Consider the following 12,046-nt stretch of genomic DNA (forward strand, 5'->3'; position numbering starts at 1 on the left):
TAGTTGTTATGGCCTGCTCATGTGCAGCCAGGGCAGACTTCCCCAGCCAGGTCCTCCCCAAAATGCCCAGATAAAGATGAGTCTGAGTTTGAAATGTGCCCGCTGACCCCAGCCGGCATGCTGTGTTGTGCCAGCCGTTTGGCCACCATCTTCTCCTGCTGTTCTGCAGGGACTTGCCGGCCAGGGAAGGGATTTGCATGGATAGAGGCAAAACGCCTCCATGCAGGGATCCAGCTGGACCTCAGAGCTGGGATGCAGGTGCTTTGCATGGCCGGGAGAGGATGCGCAGGCAGCACTTTGTAGGCAGAACCTTCCTGTCACACTGTGCCATCAACGTCCTCGTGGCTGGGAGATGCTGGGAATCTCAGGCAGGTGTCTGGGCGGGCGAGAGCAGACAGTGAAGAGCACTGAGGACAAGCCACCGAGGAGCAGGGCAGGGAATTGGCCTCTCCCAGTTTTGGTTTCGGGAACGGTGAGAGTCCTGCATGGCAGGAGCCAGTCCAGATCATCTGGGTGTGCGCTCACGGTCTCTCTCCCAGCCTGCCATGCAGCCTGGGGCTGGCTTTACCTGCAGGCTTCCAAGGACAAGCTGCATCATCCGAGGAGGGAAACTGGGACCGCTGCTCCTTAAGAATCCTTAGTTCCCATCAAACTTGCCTGGCTCTTCTGATGGTGGCACTGGCCACGAGGTCCCACACTCGCTTGTCCTCTCTGCAGAGTGAATTTGGGGAGTGCCGTGCTGAGCCTGCTCCACTCCGCAGCATATGGAAGCATTAATCTTTCCTTCTCATGACATTTACTGCTTCTTGCTAGAGGGGGCTGTCGGAAATGGTGATCCTCCTTTTTTCTTGGACTAGCTACCCTGATGTCTTGTGGACTCGGATTTACCAACTAAACCCAATGTCCTCCCTGAGTGCATTCCCGCAGCCCATAGAAATAACTGGCTTAGTTTATTAAGCTGGCATTTTTCCAGGGAAGGGAAACTTTCTTCTAAAACAGATTCCCCCCCCCCCCCCCCCCCCCCCCATCTTGATGTCAGCAACCTCAGCCTCCAGCTAGCAAGAGGGAAGAGCAATGGGTAACAGTGTCGGGATCGGTGCCCCAGGCCATGCTCCTGGCTCCGTCCTTGGACCCAATGCTTGTGCCACCATTATTTCCCTGCACATGGGGATTTGTTGGAAGCTCTTGTTGGCTACTGTCTTGCTGGGGTCCAGACAAATCCAGCCAGCAAACAGTCAGGATTCATTGCCACCCATGCTATTCAGGGAGGGGGTCTTCTCGAGCCTCCTCCATGCTTCCTGGGGTTGTGTGCCTCCAGTGTGTCGGGATGTTGTTGCTGAGTGATGTGACCAGGAGCTCTGGGCGAGTCTGTTGGAGCTTATTGAGCAATGCTTGCAAGTAGATTCAAGATTGAATCGTGGGCGTGGTGGGCACCAATGCCAACGAAGGGATTTGTCATAGGCTCTGCATACCCAGCTTTGGCGGTCAGGCTGGAGAAGACTCCAGTTCCTCTTTGAAATCCTTGCCAAGGTCACCAGTACTGGTGGAAGGGCACCTCAGGTGCTGCAGTTTTGAGGTTTGGAGATGCCCACCAAAGATGTTCATCAAGTGGATGGATCTGCTCTCTGGTTTTCTCTCTTCAGCGAGTTGGAAGTTCATGTTCCCAGGTCCTACTCTGAAAAAGCAAAGGTGTTGGGGATGTGGTGACTGAGCAGGTCAAGACTGACAACTTCAAAGCTCCCAAACGTGGGGCTGAGCCATGCAGTGATGTGGGAAGTGTTGGCTGCAGCCTTGAGCAATGCTTCTGTGATGGAGCAGTTTTGGTCCATGTTTTGTCTCCTGACACATGGCAGCTAAGAGTCTGTGACCAGTAATGAGGCTTCCCCTTGGCTTTTGTTGTCTTATCTGCATTTGCAGGAGTTGAAGGACCCTTTTAGATGAGAAAAATGGGCCACCGTGCTGCGTAGCTCATTAACGTGGGGGTACACTGGAACCCCAGCACCATCTCAGGTGCATCAGTGGTCTCATGCTGACCACTGCAACACCTCGCTGACAAATGGGGTGCAGCTCTCTGGGTGCCCTACACCATGTGGTGGTTCGGACCCTCTCTGTCCTTGTAGATGCACTACAAATATCTCTGCTTGTTGCTCTTCACTGTGTTTTTGGTGTCCCTGTTGGTTTTTATTGCTCAAAAATGCACTTTTCTTTCCTGGTTGACTTTGATTATTGGGAGCAAACCAAAATACTCATAAATGTGAGTGAGTGGTCTGGGTGGTTTAGGGGTTGGCATCAAAATTCGTACGGTGTATTTGTTTTTGTTGTGCTGTCTTCTCTTTCTCCCGTTAGCTAATTGCTGCTCTGAAGTCCCCTTAGCGGTGACTGATGTTAACGAAGCTGCGCTGGCACAGCTCTAAGATGGCAGGAGCTGCTTTGTGTGCATCTCCCTTTGCCAGCACCCACCACCATGCTTCTCTTCACATGGGACCTTGTCCCACCTTCGAGTGAGGGCCTTGACGAGGGGTAGGTTTTAGTTACCTACCTGGAACCTTTTCCCCAGGACAGGCATTGCTTGGTGCCATCAGCATCGCCCCAGACTCTCAGTGGATTTGCTTTTTCCGCGTTGAGCAGTGCTTGTGCTGGCCGCCGCCTGGGCTTGGCTCTGTTCCACTTCTGTCCTCGGCGGTGGTGAAAGCACGTTCCTCGTGATGGGAAAGCCTCCGCGAGAAACACAAAGGGCTTTCATTAGGGGAGGCAGTGGCGGGCGGACGCGGACGGCCAGCGCCGGTACAGGGAAGCTTCACCCCATGTAACTCTTGCAGAGGGGTTGCTGGAGACATACAGGCTCCCTCCAGCAGCAAGCACGTAGCGGCTGCATTTGCACTCACCAGCATTTAATCTTCGAGCCTACCCAGCAAGGAAAGAGAAATAAATTTTCCTTCTGCAAAGGGGATTTACAGCCCAGAAGCGTTAAGTGATTTGCTCGGGGGGTAGCGTGCATTGGAGCTGGAAGCCAGGAGGGTGCAGGGCTTGCTTTGGGGAGCTGGAGATCTCCGCTAGCTCAGCCTTGCTAGCTGGAGGAGATGCGAAAGGCACTGCTCGAGGGTATGAGAGCTGCCCAATGGCCCTGATGCCAGCATCTCCCTTGGCTTGTGGCCTAGCGGAGAGAGCCGGGTGCCTGCCGACAGTGAGACTGGCCGGCAGAGCCGCCCTGTGGTACCCGGGGCTGCCTTGGCTCCCCCCAGGCATCACGCAATCACCAGCGGGTGAATCTCCTGACCTTGCTCGATAAAGCAGGAGGATGAAAAGCCGTGGCACCGGGAGATAAGACGCATGGAGCGGGGGGGGGGTGTGGAATTCAGGCATTGATCCATCTGACTCTTCCTCTGGCATGGCTTTTGGCTTTTTTCGGATGTGTCCCAGCGAGGCAGCTCTGTTCTGCCCTTGCCCTTGGAGAGCCACACTGGGCCTTTTTATTTTGCTCTTGAGCTTCGGGCAAGGGAGCAGGAGAGCTGCCTTGTCTCCCCACGGTTGCTAAACGAGGCTCTGTTTGTTCCAGTGCAGGGTGAAATATGAAATCCCATCAAGCCGCCTCGCTTATTAGAGAGATCTCAGCGAGCTGCTTATTATGCACCATGGCATAATGCAGATTACGAATGTGACCAGGCGATAATTAGCAGAGCTGGAACTGTAATTAAACGCTCCTGTGCTGCGCTGTGGTTTCTGTCGCAAAGTGGAAGGAAGCTGAACGATTTCAAAACCCACAGGTCCTTGGCGTGCACACGCAGCCGCTGCTCCCGGGGCGATGGGGGTGAGTGCTCCCCATCACCGCCTGGGCTTTTGCTGCTGCCCACCAAAGTCAGGCAGCCCTGCCTGGTTCCTCTCTGGCTATTTCATTGCTGGAGACTTGCTTTTGGTTTTCAAAACCTGGCGTTGAGGAGCGGTTTGTTTTCTTGAGCCCCTTCAAAGGAGCCTCACGCTTCCTTCAAGATCTTTCTTGCCCTGGATCTGATGAGATGGGCAGGGTGAGGTTGCTGTATTTTAGGAGGCAGGGCGGGAGTGATTTGTCTGTGGGAGTGCAGCCCTCCTCTCTGGCAGGCTTGTTATGCCAAAAACACCCTTCTCAAATCCCATGGGATGCAGCTGGGGCGCTGGCCATGGGGCAGCCTTGGAGGCGGATGGCAATGGAGAGCTGGGGATGGGCTCCTGGGGGAGAGCTGGTCCTGCCAGTGGGAGGTTGGAGGCAGTGCGTGGGGAAAAGAGCTGTGGAGCACGAGCTGTGCTGCTGGCAGAGGGGACCTTGTGGTCCAGCCACTGCTGCTTGAGACCTCCAGGCCATCTTTAATGCTCAGTGGGGTGGATGTGCTCTGACAAGCTGTCCAGAGAGTGGACGGACGCAGAACAAGGAGAGGGCTGCAGGCACGCAGGCAGAAGGTGCTTTGTATTTTCCTGCTGGAAGAGCAAATCCACTTGCCCTGGCAGAGCCAGAAGATCTCCGAGTTCTCCGCGGGGGTCACGTTCCGTGTCCCCTGCCTGCAGCCACCCCTGTGGGAGCAGGCAGAAAGCCGCTGGGTGGATGTGATGTGCTCCTCTGCCTAGGGATTTGCCTCTTACACCTTCTCCACTTGTGAATGGTGTTTGTGTTGCTGAGGATGTGGAGAGGCTTTGTGGGGTCATGAGTTGATGGGGAGATGGGATGCTCCAGCCACTCGGTGCGGTTCTGGGCACCATGTTGTGTGGGGCAGGTGAGGTTGGACATGCACGCTTCTGCTGGAGTTATTTATCTTGCTTAAAGGATGGAGGCGCATGAACAAGAGAGGGAGCAGATGATTTTGGCAGCTGGTCAGGACTGGGATACCAGTTCAGGGTGGAAGTCTGACCGTTTGGTGGCTGTCAGCAGCATTGGCCAAGGAGAGCCAGCAGCAAGGTTGGAGGTTGTCATGGGCTGGTGTCTGTGTCCGCTCTTGGTGACCAGCAAGCTTGGCCTCTTCAGGGTTATAATCATCTCTCCTCAGCAGAGGCTTAGGAGGACATCTCTTGGTGTAGTGCTGGATGCTCTAGAGGGATCTTTCCCTGCTTGAAACCGAAACCCAGATCAGTGCTCACTGCTGACTGATTAGTTTCCTCAGTGTGCTTCTCTTTTGAGGTTGCTCAGTATCTTATCAAGATCATAAACTGTAAAGAGAGGAGGTCTGAGCAGAGGATGAGCAGCTAGCCCCAAAACTGCTGCAAATCCTTGTGAGCCAGGGTGAGGGGATGACTGACTGCGGCTGGCTTGGCTGGTGAACCCCGAAGGACAGGAAGGTCTCCACCCTACCCTTCCCTTGGCCAGGGAAAATCAGCCTGTCAGCCATCCTTCTCCCAACACTGCTGTAATCTGCTAGCGTGGCAGAGCGGCCAAGGACCTTGGCTTGTCAGCGGCAGGGTGACTTGGCCGTGGTTTCACTTGGCGTGTTGGCTTTCCAAGCCGGCTCTGGCTGTGAGATGTGGTTTCCATGTGCAAGGAGAGCACGGTGGCTGGTGCAGTTGGCTTTGCCATCGGCCGGATCAGGCTCTGAAGCAGATACTTGTGCAGAGAAGAGAGATGTCATCTGAATGCCCGCATCTTCAGGTGGTCACAGGGTAGATAGACTTGGGAGGAGGAGGATGTTGGTTTTCACGGGCGCTGGAGGGAGACCGCTACTCGTTTGTCCTGTCCTGCCAGTTGAGTAGAAGCCTGTAATTTTTTTTCTTCTAATGAGCCATCAGGTCCAAAGTCATTGACTGCATTAACATCTGAGCAATAGCCAAAAGGCATCTTCAGCGGGGATGATTAGACCGGCTTTGCCGTCAGGGAAGGAGCTTGGCAGAAACTCTTTCAAGTGGGAGAGCAGATATCTCCTGCAGAGGGACGTTTGGGTGTGATCTATATGACTACAAAGTCCTGGCTCTTCAGGGTTACGTGGGTATGGGCACGCCAGGGTGGGAGAGATCTGCGAGATCCTTGTCCTCTGACGGGGTGTGGGACTTGAACTGCCTGCTGGCACAGGCATTGAGAAGGTGGCAGCCATGGGCTTGAGGTTCTCCAGGAATGTAGATGCCTGTTGATACTTGCTCTCCTTCCCATATTCCTGATGATGACCGGCGTGTTTCTCCTTCCCCACAGATGGAGTCTCCGGTCTCTACGCCTGCTGTGTTGCCCTTGCACCTCCTTGTCCCTGTTGTCAACAACGACATCTCGTCGCCTTGTGAGCAGATCATGGTACGCACCCGCTCGGTGGGAGTGAACACCTGCGACGTGGCCCTGGCCACCGAGCCCGAGTGCCTGGGCCCCTGTGAGCCTGGGACCAGCGTGAACCTGGAGGGCATCGTCTGGCAAGAGACAGAGGACGGTAAGTGTCACCGGAGAGCTTTTTGCTCTCCTACAATGTCATTTTGGAGTTACGGCAATCCCTTCCTTCCCGTGTCCCTGCTGTGTTGCTTGTTGGCACATCCTGGGCCTTCCCCCCACCATCTGGGTGGTCAGGACAGAGGAGCTGTGTGGGAGCAGCCCTTAATCTGTCCAGCAAAGGGAGTAACGGGCCAAAACTTGCGTCAGCCCAACGCGTTGCGTTATCCCCTTGCCCAGACAGCAGGCAAAAATCTAAGCTGCTGTTTCTCTGCCTTTCTACAAGAGCTAACTTGTTCTGGAGGTGCCAGAGGAAAGGCCGTGCCAGCCTGCATGGGAACTTGACGGAGTTGACTTCGTTTCTGCTTGGCAACCCACAGGTCTGTCACAAAAACGCTCAAACCCTGGGAGGTGGCAGAAATCTCCTGCTGGATTAAAAAACCCCAGCGGAGCTTTCAAAATCGACTCGGCGGGAGATCAGGCTCTCGTCTCTCTTGCCAAGCCAATCGAATCTTTTTTTCCGCTGGAGCTCGTCTCATCTGCGCACAGCTTGGTTTGCTTTCCCAGGTCCTTTGATGGGTTTTCGTTGCTGTTGGGACTCTGCCAAGTAACACAGGGATGAATAGGTGGCTCAGTGGACCACGGCGAGTGCTGGAACCCGGCCTTCCCTCCAGCCTTGTTGGGATGCTGGAGGTTTCTGCTTTGGGAGGCTCGGGGTGAGCTCCTCGTGTTTGTGTCTGGCTTCAGCTGGGATCTGGAAGCAGAAACAGAGCCCAGAAGCACAAAGGTGAGAGAGCAGCAGTGGTGGAGGCCAGTTGATGGTTCATCTCAGCTGGGTACCCAAGAGCTCCTCTTGGACATCTGCTCTTGCTCTTCCATCGCCGCTGCGTGCAAATGAAGCTGTTGGCCTTTATCCCCTGGCTGCTCCTCACTGCTGCTGTCTTTGTTATCTCTGATGGAAGCTGAACTGAAACCTGTGTTCCCATGAGCTGTTACCAGAGGGGTTCCCTTCTTGCCCCGTACTTTGGGAAGGTGGGGATGGGCCCAGTTTTCATTTCCTCTCTCCCTACTGGGAAGGTGTTTTTTGAAACTGTGGTTGGTGCAGGTCCGAGTGCTGTGATGGCCCCCAGTGTGGAGGTGGTGAGCACTGAAATCGTTCCCATTGGGAAAAGCATCATGACCTGAACTATTTGGGAAGAGAGGAGTGTATGGGCCATGCTGGAGGAGACTGGGGTGTGCTAGCTTGGGATGAGGACCTCCACACTCTTCTGCCCTCTCTGCTTCACCATCCATTCCGTATGGGAAAACTCATCCAGGTTGAGGCAGCCAGGAGCTGGAAGTGCATTTCTTCTGCTGCTCCAAGGCAGAAGGACACCACACATTGTAAAATTGGGCCTGAGGATCCTCTTCTTTGAGCTGGCCTTGCTGGTGGGGGCAAGAAAACACAAAGCAAGAACAGTCAGGAGCCCTGCTCTGCGCACCCCAGGGTTGGGGGATCTGCCAGGGGGATCTGCTCAGAGGAAACCTGCAGAAGGTCTTCTGCTGAGCTACCAGCACACTGGCACTGCTTGTTTGGTGTCTGCAAAGAGCCTGATTGCTTTACAAGATGCAATACCTTCAGCTAGGGAAACTGAGCCACGGCTGGGCTGACTGTTGGGACACGCAGCAGTGCAGAGGAGCACTTCTGGGGCTGCATGCTAAGCCCCCCCCCACCTCCCCATCCCCACCAGCATGCCATTCTGGTGTCATTTTCCTCAACAAAGAAGCCCCAGAGCTGCAGAGTTCGCTGAAAATCCAGGACTGCTGGAGACCTCCATGGGCAGTGGCAAAGCTGATGAGAGCTTGGACCTTGTAGGGGGCTTTTTTTGGGGTGGAAAACAGGAGAAGAGGCTCATGGTGGGCAGAGGAGCCCCACGTGGCTGTGCCAGGAGGGATGAACAGAGCATCCCCAAGGTAGAGAGTGCAAAAACATCCTCCCCTCCGCCAATTCCTGGATGAGAGGCAGCGACATGGGAGCGGTTTCTGGTTTCCCCTCCCTTTTCTCCTGCTCCTCACCCCACCATGAAGCTCTGTGGCCTGTCTGCCTGTCTGTCCGCATTACCCCTTGCTTCTGCAGCCACTGTTTTGGCATGTGCCTTGGGGGCGCCCTGCGATTTCCCACAGCCTGGCTATTTTTAGTCTGCAGTAATTCAATGAACTAGCACTAAGATCCTTCTCTGCCAGCTGCTGCTTGGTTGCTGCTGTCGGGAGCGATGACTTCTATGGCCAGCCCTGCAGAAGACAAGCCATGCTGTTGCCTTTGGTCACTTCTGGTCATCTGCACACGTTGGCTCCTGTCATAGCAGCATCTCTCGTCCTCAAGTGAAAAGTCAGGGTGAAACTGTCCCTATTTCTGGCTTGGCATCTCTCTCCTGCCTTCCTGTTGTTAATGGTGGGAGTCAAGGGCAATGCTGGAGGAGATGCTGGCCATGGCTGTCCAAAACTGGAGCTTGTGAAATGGATGCAGCGAGCATCTCCCCTTGCCCAAAGGATACAAAGGAGAAAGCTACACCAAGGGGATGTCTGCAAAGCCAAATAAGATGCTTTCACCATGTGTGAGCACGCCTCTGTGTCTGGAGACTATCCCCAAGATCTCCAGAGGGTTCTCAGCACCCTCACCCAGAGGGGTCTATCTCTCTCCCCCTGCTCCTTGTGATGCTGCAGCCTCACAGGACCACTTGGAAAGGCCCCAGGGCAGCAGGAGCAGCTCTTGGCTTGCATCGAGCATCCTCTCCAATGGTGGAGAGGAGCTTGCTGGCTCAACTGCAGCAGCTGCTTTTTCCCCAGGGGTGACATCCCTGAATCCCCTGGAATGATTGGCATGGGGAGGTACAGAATTACAGTTGCTCCCACTTATGTCCCGGTTCCGTGAGCAGGATGCTGTGGGCACTTCTGGATCTTGGCTAGCCCCCTGCCACTGGGCAGCATCGCGAGCGGTTCCCACCAAGCCTCTCAGGAGATGGCATCGTGCTGCTGAGAAGAGATGCCCTCCTTGAAAATTGGATTTGTGTCGGACATGCTCATTAGACTCTTGTAGTAATTGCTCTGACGTGGACCTTTTTGCAAGCTGCTCTTCTCCCAGCTGTGTGGTATGGGGGCATGTTGCCCCCAAGCCGAAGGGATCTGTATTGCTCCGTGCATGCTGGCAAAAGTGTATTTGGGCTCAGGCAGTTGCTATTTACCACCTTGTTCACCCCAAAGAAGCCCATGGCTTGTTGGAGACGTCTGTCTGCCTCGAATGTCTCTGGAAGGGGTTGGGTAGAGGAAGGCAACATGGTTCTTTGACCAGAGCTCCCTTTTTATAGAAAATGGCTTTTGGGTTGGCCATGGGGCTGTGAAACTGGGGAGAAAGGCTCCTAAAGCCAAAGCCCAGCAATGCTGGAGCAGCCTCAGAAAGACAAGCTGGAACTGACCCATCTGACGTGGGAGCACGAAGCTCCACCACATCCCTTCTGCCTTGAACACCAGCTTTGTCCTCTCTGCCTGCTAGAAAACCTGCTGCAAGACTGATTGCTGCCAAAGGCATCTCAGTGGGCTCCCACCACCAAACATCTGGTTCTGAGCTTTTGGTCCATCTGCTCCGCCGCTGCTCCAGGTTGGTGCTGGGCTGAGGTCTGGTCTTGCCAGTGGTGGGCACCGATTGTACGTGCTCTCCCACGGCCATGCTGGTGACACTGTCCCTTTGCTGAGCCCGTCTTGTGCAGGGATGTGTTGTATTGAAACGCCTTTGGTGGGGAGCAGCTGTCTTGGCAGTTCCCCTAATTCTGTTAGGTGTGATTTTGATCTGCAGGAACTATTAACTGATCTAATTACACCGGAAAGCATCGCTCTGCTGCCTCGTTAGCTGCTGGGTCTCCTCCTTCCCCCTCAGTGGAGCTGGTATCACCTGGCTCAGAGCATGTCACCTCCTTACCTCCACTTGCAGCGAGCAGACCAGTTCCCAGCACCACAACGGTGCTGTTCACAGCTGAAAGAAGCTGGCATCTGGCGCGCAAAACCTATGAGCAATGAGGATCATGGTGTGGCAGCACTGAGAAAACGGGAGCAAACTCTCTCTGCATCCCTTCCTCCGGCTCCATGCTGGGACAGCGATGGCAGGTTGCCCATGGCGGAGCTTTGCGCACTCCGGGTGTTTGGATTGCGCCTTTGCAAACATCTCTTGGGGGTATGATGGAGCGTGAGCACCCCTGGGGTCTGCAGATGCTGGCGTGGATGTGTCCTTGCTTGGAGCAGGAGAGAGATGCAATAGATTGGGAGAGGATGGGGAAGGATTGGAGGGCGAGGGCAAAGACTGGAAGGTTTTATTGTAACCAGGAGGAAGCCTGACCCCAGATTTGATGGCTTTGCTTTTTGAGCATGCTGCCTCGCTGTTACCCACAGCCTTCGGTTGCGCCTCTGGTTGCTCTTTGCCTCTGGGGATGTTTTAAAAGGGGGATGTGCCAAGACTGCACTGCTTATGGGTGGGCTTTGGGGCTTCAAAGGGGGCTGCGTCATCCCCTGTGTCCACATTCCAGTCTTCTTAGCCATGCATACTTGAACCCAGAAACAGGAGGTGAGTTTTTAAGGCTGATGCAGCAAGGGTGAGGAGCGGGAATATGGATTTCTCATTTGCTTTAATGGCATTTCCCAAAGTAACAAGCGGTTGTAAATCCCCTCCAAGGTTGCTGAGCTGATGCACAGGCTCGACGCGCTCCTGCGAAGCCTCCTAAAGCTGTGACAACACGGCTGTGACCGCTCTCATCTTCAGATCAGCAATCCAGCAGCTCACTCTGGGTGGGAGCATCATCCGGTGCCGCTCGGTGACAGGGCATCTTGTCTCCGGTGCTGCGAGGGTTGCTGGTGTTTCAGGCTGCTGCCTCGCACCCTCCTCCTGTTTCACCGATGGATGGGGAGGCTGCAAATCCCCCGAGCACGGTGGCTGCTTGCGTGTTGGTGTAGAGAAGCAGAGCTTTATTATGCATCATTCCTCGGTGCTCCCCTGGCGCCACCGCTTCGTGTCTAATATCTGCTGGCTTGACAGTGCGGGAAGCTGGAGGAGAGCTAATGCACCGCTTATCGCTCTCGAAGCATCTGTCAGCTTTGTACGGAGGCTGTTTTATCAATAGGTGAGCAATATTCTGCTCCAGACAGGACTATTGCTCACGTCCACCTCCCTAAGGCATGTCTGTAACTGCCCCAGGTAATACCAGCTGGGGCTCCTGCTTTAGCTGCCGAGCGCTGGATTAAAGGACTTGTTTACAAGGAGGCTCTTGAGCTGCAAGCTGCTCTGCCACGCTTTCCTGGGAGCTAAATTGGTTTCGATTCCTCTGCCTCCTTCCTCCAGGATAACGAGGATGGAGGTCCGGGCTGCTTGCAGGTGGCTCTGGGGGCTTGGTGCTGTGGCTGTGCTCTGCCCTCCCTTCCAAACCTTGAGAGGCACCAAGGTCCCCAAAATCCTGGAGACATCTTCTGGATGGGCTTCAGGCCATGGAGAGAGAGCTGCAGCCCCCACTCCCACACGGGTGCTGGCCAGCATGTGTCGCAGTGGGATGGGCTGTCCTCTTGCAGGGTGACGTTAGAACCTTGCTCGTAGTCACATCTTCACTGTTACCAAAGGTGGACACTTGTTGCGGGGTTTGGGCAGGAGCATGGCAGTGAGTGTTG

General features: G+C 54.8%; 1 protein-coding gene across 3 annotated transcripts in view; it reads left to right on the plus strand.

Moving 5' to 3' along the window:
- The window catches only part of ZNF609 (zinc finger protein 609), a 75,458-nt gene that overhangs the window by 51,754 nt on the left and 11,658 nt on the right, over positions 1-12,046 (plus strand). For all 3 annotated transcript variants that reach the window (XM_075045757.1, XM_075045759.1, XM_075045756.1), the window contains exon 3: positions 6,143-6,368. In XM_075045757.1, the coding sequence (XP_074901858.1) occupies positions 6,143-6,368 (226 nt within the window). The remainder of the gene's footprint in view (positions 1-6,142; positions 6,369-12,046) is intronic.

This window comes from Buteo buteo, chromosome 13 (assembly GCF_964188355.1).
Source record: "Buteo buteo chromosome 13, bButBut1.hap1.1, whole genome shotgun sequence".
In the NCBI taxonomy this organism is placed as follows: domain Eukaryota; kingdom Metazoa; phylum Chordata; class Aves; order Accipitriformes; family Accipitridae; genus Buteo; species Buteo buteo.